Source organism: Vidua chalybeata, chromosome 1 (genome assembly GCF_026979565.1).
Source record: "Vidua chalybeata isolate OUT-0048 chromosome 1, bVidCha1 merged haplotype, whole genome shotgun sequence".
In the NCBI taxonomy this organism is placed as follows: domain Eukaryota; kingdom Metazoa; phylum Chordata; class Aves; order Passeriformes; family Viduidae; genus Vidua; species Vidua chalybeata.
Window position 1 is genome coordinate 120471314 of NC_071530.1, and position 25025 is coordinate 120496338.

The window sequence follows — 25025 nt, forward strand, 5'->3', positions numbered from 1 at the left end:
GAATTTCTACCTAACACCTAATCCAAACCTACCCTCTTTTTAAAGCCATCAACCCTTGTCCTGTCACTACATGACACCTTGTAAAAAGTCCCTCTCCTGCTCTTCCCTCTATGGAAGGCCACAATAAGGTTTTCCTGGAGCCTTCTCTTCTCCAGGCTGAACAACTCCAACTCTCTCAGCCTTTCCTCATACGAGAGGTGCTCCAATCCTCTCATCACCTTAGTGGCCTCCTCTGGACTCACTCTACACCCTCCTTTAGTTGGGGCCCCAGAGCTGGACACAGTACTCCAGGTGGGATCTCAGGAGAGCAGAGTAGAGGGGAACAATCACCTCCTCAACCTGCTGGTCATGCTTTTCATGTGGCCCAGGACACAACTGGCTTTCTGGGCTGCAAATGCACATTGCCAGGTCATGTTTAGCTTGTCAGTGAACACCTCCAAGTCCTTCCACCCAGGACTGCTCTCAACCCAGTCTCCTCCGGATTTACCCAATCCAGACACAGATTGCTGAAGAAGCCAAAGTCTTTCTTCCAAAGTGCAAGGTTGTGAGCTTCCTGTGCACCCTCCTTGCTGCCCCAAGTACCACCATTTCATGGTCACTGCAGTCAATCCTTGAGCTTCACATTTCCCACCAGTCCTTCCTTGTTGATGAGAACAAGGTCCAGCATAGCACGTCTCCTTGTTGTCTCCTCCATCACTTGCAGAACAAAGTCATCATCAACACATTACAGAACCTCCTGGATTGCTTATGGCCTACTGTGTTGTACCTCTAAGAGATATTTGGGTGTCTGAAGCTCACCATGAGCACCAGGAATTGCTAATGTGAGGCTGTTCTTACCTGTCTATAGAGAGCCTCATCCACTCAGTCTTCCTGGTTAGGTGGTCTGTAGCAGACCCCCATATAATGTCACATGTTCCCTGCTCTCCCTTTAATCCTGACTCATAAGCTCCCAGTCAGCTCCTTATCTATCTCCAGGCAGTGCTCCATGCACTCCAGCATTGATCATCCACTGACACAGAGGGTTGCAGGCCCTCCTTATCTCCCCTGCCTGTCCTTCCTAAACATCTTGCATATTTTCATTCCAACACTACAATCACAAGAGTCATCCCACTAGTCTCTCTGATGCCAATAAGATCAGAGACCTGCAGGCATGCACATGCCTCTAACTCCTCTTGTTTACTCCCCATGTTGTGTGTGTTTCGTAGAAGCATTCAAGATGGGTCTTTGGTGAAGCCAACTTACTGGCTGGAGTGGCTGGAATTCCTTTGTGCTGCTCTTCAGGTGCTCTTCTGCTCACCTGTGATCTCACTCTGGACTCTGGACACCTATGGCTGCCACAGGTATCAGACTGGTAGGAGTGGGATGGATTGAGGTTCCTGTCCTCCAGCAACTTTAGTTTAAAGCTCTCTTCCTCAAGCCTGTGTCCGAAGATGCTCTTCTCTGACAGATGGAGCCAATCAGCCCCACCAGACCAGAATTCTCAAGCAAGCCCATGCTCTAAAATACCTGAATGTCTCTCTGGGGTACCAGTTCTGCAACCAGATTTGACTGGCCCTTTCAAATGCCTTTTTTATGGCTGGGACGATTGATGATAAAACTACCTGCACTCCAGAATCCCTTACAGCTGCTCCCAGGGCTCTGTAATCCATCTTGACTGTTTTTGTTTCCTCAGACTGTATGGCTGGTGCCCATGTGAAATAACAGCAGCAGATAGAAGTCAGAAGAGGACTGTACGAGGCTTGGTAGTCTATTGGTGATATCCTGTCTTGGGGTCACAGCCCGAGAGACACACCCCTAATACAAGGCTCTGGCAAATATCACATCTCTCTAGAGTGCACCTGATGCTGGCAAATAAGACTCTCAGAAGTGAGTTACCTACTACTATCACCTCTCTCCTTCTCTTAGTTGCTTTCATTGTTATATGGGGGGAGTTATGGGGTCAGGCTCCTTACTCAGCTCCAGCATCTCTCCTGTGTGATGTGTCTCTCCTTTTCAGTCTGCACAGCAGTGAAGCAGTTCTGCAGGGGCACCTCAAGTTTTGGGGAGGCATCTTCATCCTGCAGGTCCTTGCTTACATTCTGTAATGTTATTGCTCCTCCTCCCTTGTGTGCCAGTGGGGAAGGTTTTGGCTGTTTGGCCATGGGCTGTGGGTCTGCTGCAGACTGCACTTGGAAGCAGCTATGCAACTACACCAAACCAGCTATACAACTCCTCAGCCACCCTGATGCTATGCAGTCTTCCTGCTGCCTCCTGCAGCTCAGCCACCTGCCACAGAACTCCTCCACCTGGCACACCTGCTGTCCTGTCCCTGCCCCAGGAGAAGCCTCTATTCACTTTCTGCAGTCTGAGTTCTGCACTTCATCAGTTCCTTCATCATCCCTGTCTGCGTGGAGGCACTGGCCACTGTCAGGACAGATGGTGCAGATCTCCCATGCGTGGAGGCACTGGCCACTGTCAGGACAGATGGTGCAGATCTCCCATCAGAGCTGCAGCCTTTGCACTCAGATGAGTGCCCACAATTCTGCCTTGGCAGTCAGGTGGGATGGGTGCCCCTGACCTGTGTAGATGGCTACAAAATGTGCTTGGTTGCTTGGTAGACTTCATGTGTCTGCACTTGGCCAGTGGATGTCCCTCCTCTGAGTCGTCACCCTCCCTGCACACCCTGCTGAGCAAACTGCCACACCATGACCTGTCTGCCTGCCCTGGCCACGGAGCTCCTGGCCACAGTGCTGCCTACTTTGGGAAGAGGGAATGGCCACCATTACTCCTGGCCTCACACATGCCAGGAGAGTAAGCCACTCTCCTAAGAGCAGCTGGCTCCTGGTGGGTCTCTGTGCTCCCCTGGGGCTTCCCTGGCTGAGGAACTCCCCTGGCTGCCACATTCCCCTGCTCTGCTGTAGAATACACCTGCACCAGAGCTGATCACCTCAGTGGATGTCATGTTTCAGTCCTATCATCAAGTTGCTCATTTCCCTAAAACACTGGAGCATACCTCCTAAAATACGTAATAGGTATAATTGCTCCATATACATCTTTAAAATATTATACCTTATTATCCCTATCACAACATAGTCAGCATGCAAAATCAAACATTATTTTCAGATGAGATAACTGTGGTTCTCTTGAGGGTACTACATCAATGTAGTTATGCTCTCTTGCACACAATTTAAATTCAACTATAAACAGAGAATATGAGGCGTTTAAATAAAAAACTTCAATACTGAAAACCAAAAGCTCTTGTTTGGAAGCCCAATGCAGATTTTGGAATCAAAATTTTTAGAAGACTGCGCCATCTTCTACTGTTTAGCCTAGTACATTTCTATAATTTCATTATGAAATTACCACTAATGCATGAAACAACTGTTTATTATGGTACTTAGATCAAATTATACATAAATAAACATTAATATTTTTCTTTTCAGTATGTTTAAAATCTTGTCATAGCCCTTTAACATGCTGTTTAAAGGAATGTTCCTAAAGATCGGAAATTATTTGCTATTACATCACTTTGGAATTAATTGCTCCAAATAAATCTGTGCAAAGTGAAGGAAATAAGCAATTTATTTTATTTTTCAAAGCAATAAAATAAGTACTAGTACAAGGGTGCAAATCTAACTGTAGCTCACCCATCCAGAAACAGAATACTGACTTCAGAGCTAGATAGTGAGATCGGACTGAATTTTTTCAATGAATTTGAAATTTTCAATTACAAATATTACTATTATTATCATTATTATTATTATTATTATTACATAAAGAACAACATATATAAAAATACATTATTCATTTACCTGGCTGTACCCCCTACTAAATTCAACTGATACACATTGGCATTGATTCACTTTACACAGACTAAAAATTGACCGCTGAAGTTTAGAATTTAACCTAACAACATTACTAAATCTCTAGGCTGAGCTTTGAAAAGCCAGTTAGGTCATACATGAATCAAACTGTGCTTCAGAGATCACTGCTGCAACTCTGCCCTTTGCATTCAAAATGTTCAATCAGTCTCCAGCATTTTATAAGCAGAAAAAGTATTTTCACTTGGGTAACAAGAGAGCTATTCTGATTATAGAGTTTTCTGGAATGTGTTGGATGAAAGAAGATTTTTTTTTTTAATTTAAAAACATTAACTTGTGGTATCTGGAAAAAATGTGCATCATAAGCCAAAGTTATGACAGACGATTGCCTGCCTTTAAAAGCTGCCTCTCTATGTGCCAAGAAGGGTTCCCTCTGAGCCTGGGTGAGACAGAGGGCATCAGCTTTCACGTTCCCACTTTGAATTAAGCTCAGGCTCAAAGACACATCTACTCTGTGGGTTAGATATGTTCCAAATCCAGCTTTGCTGTTCTTCATACTACTGCTGGGCAAGGATACCCAACCTCTACAGCTCACTGGCAATGGTGCCTACAAATGTTTTCAATCCCAACAGCCCAGATACTTGTGCTGATGAACTGGAAAGCTTTGACCTGAGCTACATCTTTTAGATTCAGTTCTTCATCAGTGAGAATAGATGCTTTAAGCCTGAGGCATATCCAAACCAAATTGTCCAGAGTTTTCCTGAAAGCCTGTCAAGCTGTGAGCAGCCTGAACTTCCAAACCACCAAGCGAGGAACTTTTGAGTTCCTGAGATTGAAGTGAGGAATCTGCCCTGAGGTCACAGCCCTTGGGAAACTGGCAGGCCCTGCTAGCTAAATGGTGATGCTCACAAGAATGACAAACTGTGGCTCCAGGAGAACATGCTCCTTCAAGAACACCACGTTTCCATGACGTGTTCAAAAACTGTGTCATTGCTGGTGAACTGAAAGTCTCAGTCTGTGATGAGGCCTAGTCCTTACATGCTGCTTCCCACAAAGTACAGGCTCTCTTACGCGCTTTCACTGCGTACTCTGAAGGTTTGTCTGTGCACACCCAACATGCTCTTCACTCCTTGGACAAGGCATGATCCCTCAGACTGCAGCTCATGTTCCCCAGACATAAGGATTAGGGCTTGTGTACAAGGACATGCACACAACTGCTCACTCCTTCCTCCTATGTATGAGGAAGGCAGACCAGGGTATAGACACAAACTATTACACTTCAGTTTGGACATACAACATAAACTGGCTTGTTATGGTGGAAATGCAAAGAATCAGGCTTATCAGTGAGCTCCTCTGCCTTCATGAACCACTTAGAGCAGTTGTTTTTTCACACACAGCTTCAAGGTTCTTGAATGAATGAACTACTGTGCTGTATTGTTATGGCTGCAACATGTCTATTAGCAGAAGATAATCTACAACCCCTACGATGTGATTGATTAACTTCCATTAAAGTCAGTGAGGTTGACAATTGTGTATGAAGTAGCCACATATCTGGCTCTGCATTGCAAATGAAAACACACTGAACTTTATTAAATATACTTAAATACAGAGAGAGTAGTACTTTTTCATTCTGCTCGGATTAAAATGAAATATAACCAGAAATCAGAAACAAGAGTTGGAAAATAACTAGCATTGTTATATTTTAGACAAATATGAAAAATAAGTCTTATACATGCAACTCATTGACGGAGCTTTTTATATGCAAAACAATTATATCTTTAAATACAGCTACCTGAATGGAAGAAGATGCTACTTTAAAATTTAAAGAAACCAGCTATTTTACTGTAAGTATAAAAAATAAATCCTCTAAGGAATAGAAGAAAAAAAAAAGCACGTTCAATAATTTCATTACGTCCTAAGATGCCAAATCATCTGTGAGTGGTTTCTTTTTAGATGAAAAGAAATCAAAATATAGGACAGATGTTGGACAAACCACATTTGAGGTCTATCACACACTGGCATTTTTCAAATTATTTTGGCTCATCTATTGAATAAGGTGTATTTTGCTTGATTTTGAAAAGGGAAACATCAGGAAATATTTAAAGGCCAATTGCTGCCAATTAACTTTGATCAGCAAAAGTTGCATTTGAATCTTTTAGATTCTTTTGCTGTCTGGAATAACACACTATTCTAAAATCTAGCAAAACAACAACTTGATGATTAATGTGTGTTGGCAGCCCCACCACAAGCTTGCTTAACAGCTGGATTTTAAATAAACAGCTGTCTTCACTATGATGGGAAAGAAATCTGACTGTTTTCATGTTTTTGCGTTATTAAAATGTGATCAGAAATTGCTTTTTTCCCTTTTAAGATGAAACAGCCAGGCATTACAGTGACAGTCTCTTTCAGCAGTTTGGAGAGCTTTGGAACAATCTCCCAAGCATTGCCAAACCATAGGCTGTGTAGGCTAAAAAAGCCCTTGGCAAGGCACCCGCAGCCCCTCGCTGCAGGCAGAGGCTCCCTGGCACAGAACAGCCCCTGCCTGCTGCAGGCACAGCAGCCCCAGGAACAGCCCACAGACAGCCCATACAACATTTATGATGTCCCTTGGGGTTAAGGTAACACTCGCCCACCGTGGGATGTAAGCAAGAAACCTGTACCCAGCCATCAACTGTTTAGAGAAGCTGGAGTTTAATATTTAATGGCCTGTGCAGACTATTGAATTCTGTTTGTTTATAGGTTCCTTTGGTGTATCCACTTCTGAAACTTGTCTACTGTCATCATAAGTGCTAAAACCTGTGAGGACAAAACTCTACCATTTAAACTGTAGTAACCTTTGAAGGCCAGTGTAGATATTATTATATATCCTAATGACTAAATGATATAGCTATTTTCTAAGCATTTCCATATTAAAACTCTGCAAATAATTGTCAAACCATCTAACAACACATAAAACCCGACAAATATTAAATATTAGATCATCTCTGTGTGTTTTAAAATAATGAACACTTACTTCTAAATCGTTAAAGAATAGATGTGTGTCCGCCAAATTGAAAATCATCTCTTCCATTCGGAGTCCAAGGGACACAGAAGTGGGAGGATCCTTAAAAAAGAAATTAAGCAAGTACACCATCAATACTGTGCCTAACATACATACCCAAATACAGACTGGAAGAACAGCCTTTCATAACATACTACTTGTATCAAATGCAACATCTGCTTTGTCAGTTTCAGTTCAGTAACTGTCCCACCCTGTACTACAACACTTCCCAGTAACACTCAAAAATATGACTTTAACTCAACTGACTCCTTGATTTTGCAGTGGGACTTCTGTGGTCACCCTCATGCATCCCTGGCTCTTTGCTCTCTGTGCAGAATGGGCAAATCCATTTTACCTAAACCTTCTCTAGATTCTACAACTGTTCCCAAGTTTTATGATCAAGCAGGGGTATGATAATACTATTGTTACTCAAAATAAACTGATCACAAATGACAGGATTCAGTTCTGGGAATACCTAGCGACTTTAAAGCAAAGAACGATTGATGTTTTATTTGTAAATGGTAATTATATTTAAAACCACTCCTTGATTGTCAAAAAAGTTTTAATTATGTTTCCAGTTTGGCCCACCCATGCAGAGTGAACAAAACTATTGTTTGTTATTAATACATCACACGCTTTAACTTCTCTACAGAAATTACCGTAACAACTTACTCCTTACTGAGCTAATAAACTCAAAAAGCATGTTCAGCATTGTGGTTACCAAATGCATTACAGATGTTTGTCTTGTTTTGATTTTTTTGGTGTTTTATATATTTTCAATCTGAAAAATCGAAAAGAGAGCCTAATACATACATTTGATATAAAGTTTCTCATTTATAATGCCAAGTCTATCCAAGAGCACAGGAGCATGAGTTTGAAAGAACATGTTATATATATTATCCTGTAATAGCCTCTATTAATAATGTTAGTTTGTTAGGAATTATATTTTAAATAGAACTGGAGAAGTGGCAACCCATATTTTACTTAAAATAAGCTAATATTCTAAACTTGATGACAAGTCACAGTTAAAAAGCAAAAGATGTAGTCCTTAGTTTCTTTTTCCACTTCTCAATCAAACTAATAGGTGCTTCAACATGATCTCTGAACATTCAAGCATTTTTCTGTAACTACTGGTTAAAAAGACAAAATGTGTCAATAGTAAAGAGCTGGAAAAGAATGGTGATTTGGCAGCCTGTTTGCCTTCTGGAAATGCCAAAACCCAAGAACTGCTATCTGGAGAAAGAATTTTTGAAATTTCAAAGCAAAGCTACATTGATCAGACAAAACATCTATTCTTGAACTCACATTCATTAAGAGTAAGTTTTTAAAATAAAAAAAAAAAAAAGCCCTTATAAATGGGGGAAAAAATTGCAACATGCTATTTTTATGAACTTTGCCCTTAAAAATAAGTCTTTTATTTAAACAGGCACAGCCAAAGAAAAAAAAAAAAGGAATATTTGGCTTCTTAGTTCAAATGGAAAGACTTTGAAATATGAACAAAAGTATTCTGTCTCTCTGTTTTAACATTGCTCTATTTCTAGACCTACGCACTCCTCTGCTTTACTTTTGTAGGCATGTGAGGTGGAAAGCAGGTGGTATTTTCTCTCTAGCTAGACCTGAGGCTTCTTCTCCCTTTGACATTTCTGCTTATCTTTGTGCCCAGTTAGTAGCTCATCATCCTACAAAGTTCATGGGACTTCTTTTTTTTTAAACAAAGATTTCTGTTGTGCCTGAGCAGTAACAGAAGACACCTCACAGGAGCCTCTGCTCTAGTTATTAAAGGAATTAGATGGGCTAAAGGTCTAAGATGCAAATGAAGATCATTAGCTACATCTTGATTATCAACTACTAATGCAACAAGGTAGAAATAATTCCCTTCTGACTTCCATCCCTAAATAGGAACATCATTTTGAAAAGTAGAATAAACGGGCAACAGAGCATGATACTGGTTATGAACCCATTTGACTAATTTTAAATGGATGGCTGCAAATATATATTTTATATTTCAGCATACACAACTTGCTTTTTCTATTATTGACCATTTTTATAACATTTCTGAGTCTGTAAAAAGGGGGTTTTGTAAAGCTTTCTACCCATTTTAATCCAAGGTATTCTTACATGGCAGAAAAAAAACAGGATGGTTTTCTCCAAACTAATACTAAAATAATGTCATTTATTAGGTTAATTTAATTAGGCAGAAAAAATATAAGAAACTCATTGGCACCTACTGAAAGTGTCAGATTAAATAACACAAACTAAATGGATTGCTTTTCAAAGAAAGCTTAACTCTTAGTTTAAATACAATCTTTTTGTATAGGTTAGTTCCACTTAACATAAAAACTATGTTGAACTGTGGCTCTCTGTAGCTACATATTCAATAGAAGCAAAAACCTTATCTGCATTAGCATTTTAAATATCTGTGTAGTCACAAACTGGCAATTGCTCTAATGAAACGCACAAGAACCTTGGTTTAAAGCATCATCCAATATCAAACTCTGCCATCAGATATTACAGTGGGGGCTGTAAACTTTAAAAAAAGACAAGGCTAGAACAAGGTTTTAAAAAAATAATCCCATACCCAACCTTCTTTTGCAATTTTAAGCCACTAATTGCTAACTAATTATTGTGAGGTGTCACACAATGAGTAGGAAAGCTAACAATCTCTTCTTGTTGCCCGGGATTTGCAGGTTCAGTCAGTGTCTTTTCAGGTATGGTCAAAATCAGGTACAAATCTCTGAGGGAGGTACAGTTTAACTAAAGAAAAGAAATACCAATGTCAAACTGCTTAAGTAGGCCTTTTGTTTTGAATACTGGCATTGGAGCCAAAACATTGCCTGTATGTCATTTCTAAATTCTACCTACTTGATTTCTTTGTTTTGTGGAGAAACAAGAAGCTGAAAAACAGGAAAGTTCACTTTGGGTACCAGGCTTATTTTCCACTTAAGCCTACAGGTCACAAATGAAGGGTTAAGTGAAACCAGGCTTTGTTTTTCTCTATCTCTAAAGTACATTAAACCACAATAAAATAGCTTATAATTTAAAGGAAAATTCCTTTAAAACCTCTGCATATAACTGCTTTCACTGAGGATGGAAATGTATGCAAAGACCACAGTATTCTGTGCCAATTCTGAGATGTATTTTCACCTGCTCCAAGATCCTAAGGGGCTCCAACTTTTTCCAAATGACCAAACATAATCAGTCCTAATGTCAATTAAACTAACTGGTAAGTTCTATTTGATCAATACATCTCTCTGTGTACATAGTTAAAAAATCCAAAAGCAAATGAAATGTTTTGGGTTTTTTTGTCTAATCTTCTGGAAGGGCATATTCTTAGAGTTTCATACATTTCCATTAAATTCACTAAATTCAAACAATCCTTAAATAAAAATGTAGTGCTTTATGGAGTAATTTTTGCCATGACTGCGCAAACTGAAAAATAAAGGTGTTATTTTGTTACAACAAAACTGAAGGAAAAAAGCAGGAGGAAAATAGAGCACAATAGCAGCTAAAGGAGAGCAGGTGATAAAAACAGATGAAAAGTAAGAAGATATAGAAAAAGGTGGCACAAGGAAGAAGTTAGGAAGAATGAGGCAGAGAATTAGGCAAAGAAAATGAATCCCTTCAGCAGCAAGGCTGCACATCATTCATAGTCATTCACCATGAAACTTGCTCAGGCATTATGAAAAGAACTGAATGCCAAGTTGCCAAATCCCCTATTATTTAATTAGGACATTTTTGTTTGTTTGAAGATCCAGCTTTTGTATTTTAAAGATTATGTGATCACCCTAGATTTAATTTTTTAAAAGGGCATTTCTAGCCCTCACCATAGTGGCGATTTATATTATAAGAGAACACGATGTTAAGATTGCTCATAAACAAGAATACAAGTGAAAAGAACAATAATTCCCCTCAACTTTCTTTCCTTTTCTGATTAACTTATGATCTGGATTTCTGATTTTAAAGACCATTAATCACAGGCAAGCACTCTTTTAAAAACATGCACCTGCTGCTGCCACAAATAAACCCTAAAATTCTCATGTTTTACCATGTTTGCTTTGAACATTTGACACTGTCTTTCTCTAACATCCTTGGAAATTACTAACTGTTGTCTGAAGCTGTCAATAACCCAAGAGAAACTCTGATTTGAATGAAACCTTAAGAAAACAAGACCAGAATGTTCAGTTTCCTGACATCATCTGAGAGCCATGGACAGGTATGTTGCTACCCCTCACCAAAAAGATTTTGTATTTATCCAAAGATTAAGCAGTAATGCCATCATTCCTCTCAACATCAACAGCTGGCTGTCATTTAGAAATGCAGGAATATTGTTCCAGATGCCATGTAACCAGAGCCAGCTGCACAAAAGCTACATCTTATGCAAACAGTGCCAACAGTGATGGAGCTGCAAGCAGGAGTCAGCCCCCTCCTTGCAGAGTACATATTTATATCTCTCTGCAACTGAATCCCAGCCACTTTCCTTAACTTCAACCAGCCAGCAATAAAGTGTTTATGTTCAGGGCACAATTAATGTATCCACTACAGGGCACTAGTAACAAATGGAAAAAATATGCTCACATTAGTACTTCTACGGCAGTGACTAATTAATTAGGCTTTTCCAGCATTACTCTGTTGGCCAAAAGCCTGTGATGAGATTCTGTTGTCACTGACCTTTTTTGTGAGCACTGGGACTTGTTCTCCTCATTCTGAACTAAATTGTCATAGATTTTGGGATACCACACAAAAGCTGGTTTTAGTTTGAAAAATGGAAAATAACTTTTGGTAAATATTTAATACTCTTCTATAGTGCTTTTGTCCATACATATCCATACAATAATTGTTGAAACATTTAAGTTCTAGTTTCTTTTTGCTATCTAAATATAAACTAACAACACCTAGGAAACCAAGGCTGCTGAATTAACTAAATATAAACTAACTACACCTAGGAAACCAAGGCTGCTGAATTAACTTGCTTTTCTGACATATAATGAAAAAAACTAATTACATTCCTCAAACTGGTACACTGTTATTACACTAAACACCTCTGCAAACAAACCATACCTGAACAAGCAAGAAAGGTTGCAAAGCAGTACTGCTTTAGATTTTTATAATGCAAAAAGCTATTGAGAGAAACTCAGAACCTGACCCAGGCACAGACTGAACTGGAGGTAGCTTTGTCCTTCACTCAGCTGGGCGTAGGGTAAAACCTTTTAGTGCTAAATAGAAGCTTTACAAGAAGACGGAGGCATTACATGAAGCCAGACAAAACTAAGTAGCTGTTCTTTGCATGTAGAAATTTTTGAGGTTAACAAAAAATCACATTCCAGTTGTAATTCCCAGGAGGTGAACATAAAAGGCTATAACAGATTTTAGCACAAGCTGTTAGCTTTCAAATACAATCCTGACAAAAAGAAGTCTGATCTCATAAGGACATTCCATTCATAAACTGTTCTTATTCACCTAAAATCATGTTTCTCTTCTGAGAATTACCAAGGAAATCTGCTGTCTGTAGACATATTCATCAGCTCAGTTATGATTTACAGACTGTGCATAATATAAAGATTTAACTCATAAGCAGACTTTTGAAAACATCAGTCAATATTTAGATTTTAAAAAAATCAAAGGTAAAGAATTTTAGACTGATGTGGCCATGTCCAAAAGCATTCTTCCTCTTTCCCTCTCAATACAGAGCATAGCCAATCCGTCACAGCAATCATTCCTGGAAGTTCTTCACTCTCTGAGGGGACGTAGACCTTTGAGATTTTGATGATATCAACCTGTATCTACACACCAAACCTCAAGTGGTCAAAGTATTACTCCCAACACTATTTAAATATGCACTGAATACAAGAGCTGAGCAACTGCAAAGCATGGACATGTGAAACAGCTTGATATTTTTTTGTCTTGTAATACCAGAACCAGTTTGACTCTAAAAATCAACTAATGTTCTGGTATTCCTTGTGTACCACCCATAAACCAGCAAATATTACTGAACATTTCCATCAGTTTCTTGACACTTACCCTTCCATATCTGTTAGCATAGGACCCTGTAAGCAAGGAATGGAAAATGATGATTGTCTCATCCAAATCCCAAATGAATACTCTCTGTAAAAAGAGAATCAAATCAATGTGTTCCTTTGTGAAGCTAATACTTGAAATGGAAAGTTAAAATTTGAATCAGTAAGCACACAAGTGGGAAAATTGTACTGAAATGGTTGCATATTAAAACCATAGCTTCCCTGCCATTTATTTTTAAAACAAGTTTTTTTTTTTTTTTTTCCGGGGTAGGGTAATACAATCTGTTAGCTTTTTACTACAATTGCTATTATATCAAATCCTTCTATTAGAATAGAATTATAGTATAGTCAAATATACACAGAAAATGAGACTGTACAATGTAATTTTTTGAAGCTTGATGTGAGATAGAAACTGAAATAAACAAAGAGAAGCATCTGAAAATTAAATCTTCAGGGTTAGAATTCTGAATTTCTTACAAAACAAAAGTCTTACAAAAATTCATGTAAGTGCCCTTAAAAAATATCTCTAAAACCAAAACAAAGCAGATTGCTGCTAAGCACTTTATTTCCCTTAACTTATGTTAATTTTAATGCATTTTAGGCATCTGAAGAACAAAAATAATGAGCCTGGATGATGTATGTATAAAATTTCTGGCATCAGTAAATAATTCTTTTGCTTAGAGACAATGGAAAATACATGTTTTAAATTTGTCCTCTGACCACACACAAAATGATAACTTAATGAAAAATAAAGTGTTCAAATACAAACATTTTAAATCCTGGTGAGATTGTATTTCCCATGATGACAAATGGGGTAAGCTTCTGGAAAGGAAAAGTAATGCGGTGTGGACACTTATAGCTGTGGTGTGTCATTGGAGATGTGTTCTCAACATAAACCATGGGCCACTGGGAGGAATGCAAGCAGAGCATGAGAGAACAAACCCCACTATTGTGCTAGAAGTGTCTCTTGTCCAAATGAAAACCTTTCTTTGCCTTGGGAAAAGCTTGCTTTTTTTTTTTAATTTTTTTTTTCTTTTTCCTTTTTGTTTTGTTTTGTTTTGTTTGTTTGCTTTGTTTAATCAAAAGGAGAAAGAAACACCCAGTATTTTTCCAAGAAAGTAGGAGCTCTTTCTGAAGAAGGTTCTTTAGAAGAAAAATCCCATTGTCTATGAAAATACTGTTAGAAAAAAAGGGAGCTTCAATGCCACTTTATTTTGGATAAGTAACACTTATAATAACATGTAAATAACACTTTGTGCAAAATAATTATAAAAATAAAGTTCTGTAATAGGCCAAAGACATTTAATATATAGTACCTCCAGATCAGAGTCAGGTGGTGGTGAAGGATTGTTGTTTCTTCTGCCACGTCCACGTGATTTCCCATCTGAACTACGACGCAATCTATCTGAATCTGAATCTTTAATGGGGGTTGATGGACTGTGGATTGTACTGTATTCTGTCGTAGTAAAGAAAGAACACTTTTACCCTTCAGTTCAATGTTCAAAATGTTCAACTTGCTTGCTTACACCAAACCCAGTCCTAAGTAAAATAATTAAATAGAAAATGGTAAGTGTTCATATTGAATAATATCTAGCTCAAATTATATGTAAAAAGAGTGATAAACTATTTCAGTAAATGCCTATAAAAGACTTAGTAGAAAGAAACTTCATTGTTTCATTCCTTCAATTATTACAAGATTAAGCAAACAATTTCAAGGGATACCAGTTTTTCATAAAACATCATTAATTTAACTCTAGCTTTTCAAACTTAAATATCTTAAATGCTTTAAAATAACTGTCATGGCGACGCATAAGAAAAATCCAACCAGGCGTGAAAAAAACCCAGACATACATAAATTGAAAAATCTTCCAAATTGCCTGGTTGGAGACTCTTTTAGATTGCTACATTTGAGCCAGAAGAACAGAATTATTCCTAAATACAGCATAAATTAGAATATTTATTTTCCTATGATAATTTAAATTAATAAGCGTTAAATATGCATCAACTATGAAGATGACATTTTTAGTGTTTTTCAAAGGCCTAATCAACATCGAACATTTCCAATGAGTACCTTCAAGACAGGATACAAATCTTTACAAACAGTATTGCATGCTAATTATTATGCTCTGGCAACATTTATTTATAAGAATATTTACTGTTATTGAACAGATGAAAAGAGGGTGATGATTCATGCAGTTAACATGCAACTTTGAAGACATTTTGCTACTCTTAACATCCATAGACTCTATCATAGTGAATGCTTGTATATTAACAAAGCAGACATCGAGCATCAGTCACCCTTCCCATTAATTTAATTAGCAGTACCATAGTCCTTAGAAATGTAACAACACATTTTTAAATCTCTTTTGAAAACTTCCTGTTATAGTCTGAATTTCATAAATACTTTTATTTTTACGGTCTCTATGATTACTTTTGTTTTTCGTAAAAACACTACTTTAGTAAAGGCAGCTGCAATTTTTATGTTTCTCAATTTTACTGCTCAGTTAATATTAACCACTCTTTAGAGTTCAGTAGATACAAAATTTTTCATTTGAATCTGCCTAGACCATGGCATTCCAGCTTGAACAGACAGGTATACTTCTCACACAAGGGATTCTCTCTCCTAGGAAAACATCCTGTTGAGGTCAAAGGTTAAATTAAGGAGGAGACTCTGGACATCTGTGTAGCACCACATATGCACAATTACTCCAAATAATAACAGTTACTTGTGCTGAATGAAAGGAAAAGGTCTTGAAAGTCTCATGCTCAGCCATCAAATCCACACTTATTGAGAATTAGCATAGCTTACATATTTCACATTATATATTTACCTAAATATATCAGACTACATCAAACAAAGCAGAACAAGTTAAGATGTAACCCAAGGTTAAGCACAGAATCTTCTGAAGACACCTGACCTACAATAAAAGAGTGATTCTGTATGTGTCAAACAACAAAAGTTATCCAGCCACATTTATCTATACATCCCAATAATATGCATATTTTCCTATGACAATGCAGACTTCAGAGTATTTATCTGAAGTATTTAAACTTTGAACGCTGACTGCTCTTTCACCTACTGTACTTAACCATGAACAAGAAATCATAACAAATAGTACCAATTTTCCCAGTTAATTTTTCTGCTGTACACTATTTTGATTATTAAAATCTTAAATAAAAAGAAAAGAGAAAGAAAATTATGCACAAAAGCCTTGAAAGAAATTATAACCCCATAAAATAAACAGACCAGAATTTCTTCAACAGGTATACTGGCTAATGATGTTCTAAATATGTACTTCAAAACTTAGATGTAATGAAAAATTGCATTTCCTATTGACTAATTTAAATTACAGCTGCTTTTGGTCTCTGACACTGTTTTCAGGAGTGTGGCTTTAGTTCCCAGTTTTAGAAATTTTTCTTACAGACGTGCTATGCCTAAAAGTTTTAAGTATTAAACTTGCTGGAGTAATACTAAAACAAGTAGGGAAAGAGTATAAACAAGACTTCATGACAAATAAACAAACAAGGAAACCTAAATGAGTGAGGACACAGAGCAGACCATGGTGGGGGCAGGGATGAAAGTTTGTCTGTAAGAGGCATCCAGTTCTCAATCTTTGCAAACACCTTTCACTTATGAATATTTCATTCAAAATTTCAAACACAGGGCTGTAAGTTTGGGTGGAGGCTCATTTCCATTTCCACTTCACAGGTTATCTATTTGGATGCACCAGTCTCTTCCCTGACAGAAAGACTCCCAACCCTGCCTCAGGACCCCTTCTTGGGACCACCGTACTTCCATCATTCCCAAGAAAGATTTATCTGTCCTGCTCTTATGGATCTCTCCAGGAAATCTCTGCTGCTTGGACAGCTGCATCATCAGAACATACAACTTCAGCATTCATTACAGTAGTAGAAGTTTAATTTGTGAAAGTAGGGGGAAAATTATTTCCTTCATTGTATCTGCATGCATTTGAAGACTGTCCACAGATCCCCTTTGTTTAGATTAACTCTTCCCTATCAATCTTCTTTTTTAGGCTCTGATTCTCATTTTCTACAGTCTCACCAAACTGGACAAAATAATGCAAAGCAAAATCAAGCAAAGCTTGGCTTCCTGAAATGTTCTGCAGGCTACCCTGGACACCACTTGGCCAGAAATTTGCATTTTCTACAGTATTTCCATAAATATTAGACTGGGCATTCCTAGATCATCCTCTGAGGAAGAAGTGACATTGAACTGGTTGTTTCTCAAAGACTTGGCCAAACCTTGCACATGACTGAACAAACAACATTGCTAATACCTGCAACTTCTGAGCCTGCTCAGGAGATCAGTGTTACAAACAGCGTGACAGACAGCAGTAACCAGTGGGGGAAAACATGACATTGTGTACAAGAAACTTTTTCCAAGTACGTGATGGGAATGCCTCTGTGTGCATGGCTGCGTCACCAGCTCAGTGTCCAGTGGTCGCTCTCAGGGCCTCTTAAGGAAACCCAGTTAAAGAATTCAGTGTCCACCTGAGCCCTGAGCCTCGACAAGCCCAGCCCTGACAAATTCTGGAGAAAGAAAAACAACAGTGGCTGAGGGTACTCTGTGTGCCACTAATATTTGGAGTACTGAGAGCAGTCTGCAGGGAAAGGTAGAGCCTGGAAGAAGCTGCCAACATTCCCCGTCCCACATTTGTGCAGTTCATCATTCCTGCCTAAATGTATACCTCACACCTGCTCCTATTCAGATCACATCTCCATTTTTTGAGTTCTCATCCCGTCTCCAAAGCAGCCCCTCTCAGCATGGTGTCATCTACATATTTAATAGGCAAACACATTCTGTTCCGTCACATAATGATTAATGAAAATGTGGTCTGGTGCTAGGCCCAAGGCAGACACTGAGGAATGCTGCTGTAGCCATCCCTCTGTTTTAACAGTGAGCTCTCACTGACTTCTCTCTAGACATGATTTCCTAAACAGCTTTTTAACCTTCTGCTGTAATTCCTGCCAAACTGCTTTAGCCTAGCTTGCTTTTAAAATTGTTAAGTGAAAAGATTTAACTGCCAGGGCATCAGAAGACTTGCTGAAGTAAATTTACATAGCCACAATCCATGTTATCACTATACTCATTACTCTATAATCATTGGTAAGAGAAGGTTAATTTGTTCAACTTCAGCTGACTTCATGGTACCAGATGTTGCATCCCGGGTTGCCGCAACCAGACATACTTTAATACTAGCCAAGTGAAATGATGATTTTTCTAAAGCACTGAATTCAATTTTATCCTGTCCTTGAGCATCACAAACACAGGAAAGTGCAAGAGAAAAGCCTGCTCTCCACATAATCATGAGTAGAGAAGAGTGTGAGGATCAGATCCATCGCCTGTCCAACACAAAAGCAAGATCACCAAAGGGAGCAGGCAGCAGCCTGGTTAAATAAAAGGAGTTCAGATAAGAGCTGTGAGATTTGTACACATTTTGCCAAAAAAAAAAAACCATGACAGGCTCCCAAAATATTACATGGGTTCAAGAGGAGCCTGAAGACATCCCTGGAAATGAAGCATTCAGGGGTGCTATAGCTGCACCACATTAGAAAGTTGGATCTGTGAGATCAGGCAAGTGGTGGCAACTACATCAGGCTCCACTGGCTGTTTCTGAGAGGTTATTTCAGTGCAAGTGCATTCTGATTTAATCTCCTGGGCATCCTCAGTAGGGGCTGGAGCAATTAGGAGCTGTTCTGGAGGTCACCTTCCAGGTTAGCTTTGACTGGTAGGACTCCGCTTGGGTGCCCTAGGACCGTTCTGCTGAGCCAAAGCGTCACATCAAAAAAGACCCTACTCAAAACTAAAATGCTAATGCAGGCACACCCTAAACACACAAACAATAGCAGGTCTGGAAATCCCCTGAGATAAAAATATCTGGGATCTGGAAAAGTGCTTAGGGCAAATCTTACACAAGCCTAGCCTTTCCTTGATGCTCCTGAGATGCCTGCTGATGGCCCCTGCAGCAGGCAGGGCACAGCCCGCTGGATCCATCAGTCTGGACTGCCACAGCCAGTGCAGTGGCTCTGGGTTGCAATGCCTTCACAAAACTGTATCAATAATGTAGCAACAGTTATTTTTCTGCATCCATGGACAAACACATAATTTTAGATCTCCCTGCTACAGCAACTCTCTGTACTTTGCTCCAGGCAGACACTAAATGTTATTTCTGCTTCAGCCTCTTCTGAACCTTGGATAAGTGTAAAAGACCCACTCTTGACTTCTACAGTAAGTCAGGAAAAAAAAATTAAGCCCAGATTTTATAAATATCTTATTTTCCAGGTGTGACTGGTACTGCCCTGCTTCTGACCTGGTAGCAACCCCTGCAGCATACAGTGACATTAAGCCTGACAAAAATGTAACTGTGAGTAATAAAATATGTTTACATTCTGGCTTAACTAAAATATGTGAACCATACTGTATCAGACTTTCCTCTATTCTTCAAAGCACCCTGAAACTGCAACTTGACGTAAGAGTTCATCAGCTTATACTTCCCTTTATACATCACTGGGCAGTGTTGATGGTTTTGTCACACAGAACAATTTTCCATCATCTCAAAAATAAAAACATCTTGATTATTTATGAACAGACAGTACAGCTGCAAAGACAGCATTTGCAACACCGTACTCTGTAATTCATTTCTGTTTGTTATGAAAATCCCCCCATAGTAATTGCTGCATTTTCTTACTGTTGATTTTGATATACAGCAATAGTGTTCAATGACAAATCTGGGGCAAACTGGCTATGCCAGAGAGCCCAAAATCAAGTGTGTCTCTAAGTAAATCCAGCTGGTGTGTATGTGTGGGTAGAGCTTTTGCTGTTGACAAAGGCATTGCAAATTTTATCAGACTTTTCCCCTACTACACTGAAAGGTTATGCAAAAAAGAGTAAACATGCATTATCAAAGTAATCATATCTCATGTCACAATGTAAATTACATGCATTAGGTGGGTCCTGGGTAGTTAGCACAGTCAAATGTCTCTGCAAGTAGCTATGTACAAAAAATTTTCCATTTAGATTGTGCCCAGATTAATGGCTTCCCCTTAAATCTTATACTTCATTTTGCCAGTGTTATTTCAACTCCTGTGTACCAGAATAAAAATACAAGATTCAAGTAATTTGAATATGCCAGTCTCACGCTATGATTTTCTTACTTTTGCATAATTAAAGTTTGCTTTTGCATAAATAAAACTAAACACAAATTCCATGAGCACCTATACAAACTTCTACTTGCATACAACTGGACCAGGATTAAACAATGCAGCAGAATCAAGTGTATTTGTGGATGTTCTTTTTTCACTTGTCTATGAAAAAAATAGTACTGTATTAGTAGTAAGTAAAAGCACTAAGTAAATATTGCAAGAAATACAATAATGCTTCCTGGCAGGATCACAGAAGTATATCTCTAGTGCTGTTTGAACAGAATGTCAAGATCTTCACTTGAAAAACAAATTAAATGTTTGTATATTAAGAATTAAGAGCATGCTATTATAAACTTGACAGAAGCTCTCAACAGTCTGTCAAAAATAGTGGCAAAAATGATTATTTATTTCAAAGCCTGGTTGAGGTTTTGATTTAGGATTGCATATTTAAAATAATGACAAAATATCATATATAATAGTATTTATAAACTATATATGACCACAACTTACAGTGGTCTGCTTTTTTTTTCTCCAGCATTCTTTGTTGAAGAAAAAAGGTGACGCAATCCATAATGGGCCAGTAGTACCTGTATCCTTTGTAGTTATTTCTTCCTTACTCATTAGCTCAGTTTTCAAACAATTTGAAATCGTTGTTACTTTTAATCCCACCAAAACCAAAGATAAACATCCCAGGAGAACAACCATTATGAGAAAAGCAAAACCAGTACTGCACTTTGCCATTCATCACTGTATCCAATTTAATTTCTGTTTTTACAGAATTTTTCATGATTTTCCTTCCTTTTATAAATATATCCTCTAGATTTAGTCTTCATTTATATTTATGAAAAAGAACAAACATTAGAATACCAGAAATGTACTGTGAATATAGCTGCATTTCTTTCCATGCAGGTGTTAATGAAAAGTTGTCTATATTAACTATTTGCCCTCTGGCTTTTCTGTCTCTAATTTATTGTTATGAGACACAATAAGAAGAAACTGTAAAAGTTGCTTTCCCTTTTGTAATACTAAAGATGATATAGTACTCAAGGAAAAAGAAGTTTAGTCTTTAAGAGCAAAATAGTGGCCCATGTCTGAGACCAAGTTTTGTTGGCTGGCACAGCCCTTGTGAGGTTTTTAATCTGCATTGTGAAGTATGTGAGTAATACAAAAAAGCCCCCAAACCTTCCAGTAATATATTAAACACACTTATTACAGAAACCAAGAAAAATGAAAGAGATTGAATCTCAAGAACAATGCAAGTCTCACTTGTGAGAAACACTGTTTAATAAATTATAAATACAGCATCAAATGAAATAGATAATTCCTGACTGAATGAAAAAAAAATGCACAAATCAAGAACTTTTTATTACCGGTTGTAATGATGGAGTTGAAATATTGCAAGAGAAAATTATTATTGCTTTAGAAAAGGTAGTTTTTTCTACATTAACTCCTAGAAATAATGTTATGAATGTTGCACTAAGAATTTTTGATCATCAGGGTAGGCATAGTAGATGGGGGCATAACTCCATCTCTCCAGGGTAATTTTCAACATTGGCAAACAGCTGGAAACTAAGTAAGAAAGCATAAAAAGGACAGACATCCACACAGCACTCATTCATCCCGAGTCTCCAGTGATCTTGTACATCAAAAATTTCTTGTCTCTGTAAATTTAATATTTGAGCTTGTCAAAGTTATGCTTGAACTGGCATAAACTTTTTGCATACACAACATCCAGCAACAAAGAGCTACACAGCTTACTTACATGAAACATAAAGAAATATTGCTTTTGCTCACTCTCAACCTATTTCAATGAATTTAAATATTGGAAGGGAGAACAAATATTTGCTCATTTATCTACTTCTCTGTAATAATTTTAGTTCTTATTACTTCTCTTAGATACTACAGCTTAGACAAAAAAAAACAGCAACTTTCTGATTACATCACTAAGAAAATTTTGTTCACAAAAAATAACATTAATTTGTATTTCTGATTTATGGATACAAAGACTATAAACATGTGGGCAATGAAAGATTTTATCCTGACTGTGGTACAAGAAAGTTTCAAATCCTGAAAGTGAAGAGAAAGAAGAAACACTGAGCATGGAAAATCTCAGGTTTCTCTGCAAGAATCCCTGCATGTTCTGGATTGCATGGCAAAAACTTTAAAATTTAACTAGTAACTGAGGAAAACCATAAAAGGATTATTTTATATTTGGACAAGGAATTAAAAATATTTCAAGTGAAATTATCTGAGATTTCTGAGTCGGCAAAACTCTACTAAAAATGTCACAAGAGCACATAATTACTTTCTCCCTTTCACATTTTTCTTACCAGACTCTTCTGTTTCACTTATTGGCTCAAATTCATAGAAACCACCTATGTCTGTCAAATTATTCTGGTGCCTCTGTAAAGTCTGAAGGCTGTTCTGTGCTTGTCCTGGCATAGTTCATAACCACACGGATTACATATTTTTTTTAAATATAGAAGATGTCTAAGGATAGACAGCTGCAATTCAGCAGCTGGAGTCTATCCTACTAAATGTGATGGCTCTGCACTGCTCCCCACCATCCCTCATATGAAGCATTCCAGTTGTGGTAAAGAATCAGAAACCTAACTTGAGCAGATGTGGCAAAACAGCCTACAGAAATTTTACTAACTGTAATAAAAATTTGTTTAATTTGATCTTTTGTTCTGTGTTTTTGACCCAACTATGAATTTCCTTCTGTTGAATATGCCTTCCACTTTTCTTGTCCCCACTCCACCAGCATTCCCTTCCTACATGTTGATCCCTCTTTTCTTTGAGCCCAGCCTTGCTTTGTCTTACAAGCAGACTGTGTATGAGCTCAACTGAGGGCTAGCAATAAATCTCAACAAGAAAAAAGTACAACCATTTACACTGTCCAAGGAGAAATGGCAAGCACCACACTGGATTCACTGATGGGTCCTTCTTTCCTTTCTACCAGCGTTGAAGGTGAGGCAGCAGAAGATTCCTGACTAATTTCTCCTTAGGAAGCCAGCACTGGCATGTCAGCCACTTTAAACTGCTTTCATTCCACTGGAGAGACTTTGGCATCTCAGGATTAAGACTGTTGTTAAACTGAACTCTAATTAGAAGTGTTCATCTCTCCAGGCAATACAGAAGGAGCCTAAATGGGCTTGATCCTAACCTAACTGCAAAGAAAAAAATGCATAAAGAAAAATGGAGAAATTTGGCCCTATGCCTTCTGCACATTGACGGAGATGACTTTCATCAGCTCCATCTAATAGAGTGGTCCACAGCAGGTACTTTCCTAAATGTGCCTCTGCCTCTGGTAGAGGCAGCCAGCCCATGGTAACCCCAAAGCTACATTAAGAGTTGTTATTTGCAAACTGTTAGAAGGAACATTTTCAGAATTGTTAAATCAGTAATGTTAATATCTTGGGAAAAGAAATGGAAGGCCCAGCAATGCCAGAGGAGGTGTGCACACATCTGAGAAAGGGCTAAGCAAGCACTGGTAGGGCATCCATAGATGAACAGCTTTAAATACATGAAATAGCAAATTAAGAAGAAGGATTAGGTGCAAAACTCATCCATGAGAAAGCTCACCAAATTCTTTCAAATTTTTAGACAAAACTGTCATAAAAAGAACATGGAAGATGTGAGGGAGAAAAGAAAGACTTCTTAAAAAGGAACTAAGGAAAGTTCTGTTCAGGTTTATAGGGCACAGAAAACTAAATAGGAAGACAGTCTTCAAGCCACTAAGCTTGAGTTTGGGAATATTATACCTCCTCTCTTCATATGCATATTTACTATAGCTTTTAGGCAGTAAATGCTATAGTAAAGATCAATGACTTTAGAAAAACACATGCAAAGACTTTGCAAAAGATCAAGACACAGATGATATAATGATTCAATTTTAGTATCTTGGTAACAGCTAAAACTTGATCACCTTAGGGTTTTGGGCTAAGAGGAACTTAACCGCTTCCAACTTAGAAAGAAAAGCAAACAAAATCACAAGAAAACAAAAGCAAAAAATTTTTAAAAAGTGAAGAGCAGGATAATTATGCAGACATCAATACGCATCCATACCTAAATGCACTGACCCCAATAAGCACTCATATATTTAGAAAGATTTCTTTCTCAAATACAGTGCACACACATGACCTCATGTATATAAATGCATATGGCAGCTGTATTTTCTTCCCTACTTGCAGCAAATGTCTGAAAAAGACAACACTGCATAACATTTTCTTCAGGCACACACTCATGCAGAAAAGCAACAGAGGCCTAGCAAATTGTAGTAAAATCTAGCATTGCACATGGAAGATCAGTCCCATCAAGTGCTTCAAGAGAACTAAAACCAACCACATCCCAAAGAAGTCTGAAACAAAACCACCAGATACCACTGCCAAATCACAACTGCTTCTTCCTGCATTACTAAGAAACACATCTGCAACCTTGGACTTTCTCTCTGACAGACTTCATACTTCTACCATCTACTAATGACTGACATGCTTGATCTGTTAAAAAGATGGATTTTAACTTTTTTTTAATAATGAGAAAATTATTTTTCACCCCTCATTTCCAAAAACAGCTGGAGCAGTTTGGCATAAATGTCAAAAAATAGCTCAACCAGTCAAGGACTGCCAAATTCCACCAAGAAAGGTAAAATGAGTGGGAAAAAGAATAAGCCACTGAAAATCTTTTCTTAAAATGGAAACACTTGTGCAATTTCAACTCTCCATAGCAAGCATTATTACGTCCTCTGGAATCAAGAACTCAAAAGCTCTCTTTCGAGTAGACAGCTGGGTTATGGTTAGAAGGCCTCTTGATTTCAGTCTTATTTAAGAAAAATCAAAGGGGTTTATCTTAATGAGTACACAGCTTAAAAGCACCAGGTTCTTGTTTACCAAAAAGATTTATCCATACCCTGCAAGTTTTAACACACTTTACAAATAAATACAAACAACTTCTATTCCAGATAAGCTTTAAAACTGTTACTGATCCTCTTTTTTCTTTAGTCTATTT

At 37.9% G+C, this 25025-nt stretch overlaps 1 protein-coding gene across 2 annotated transcripts in view; it reads right to left on the reverse strand.

Moving 5' to 3' along the window:
* Positions 1-25025, reverse strand: part of EYA1 (EYA transcriptional coactivator and phosphatase 1) — a 158121-nt gene that overhangs the window by 31515 nt on the left and 101581 nt on the right. For both annotated transcript variants that reach the window (XM_053957106.1, XM_053957114.1), the window contains 3 exons: positions 14171-14310; positions 12859-12942; positions 6814-6903 (listed from right to left, as the gene is read on the reverse strand). In XM_053957106.1, the coding sequence (XP_053813081.1) occupies positions 6814-6903; positions 12859-12942; positions 14171-14310 (314 nt within the window). The remainder of the gene's footprint in view (positions 1-6813; positions 6904-12858; positions 12943-14170; positions 14311-25025) is intronic.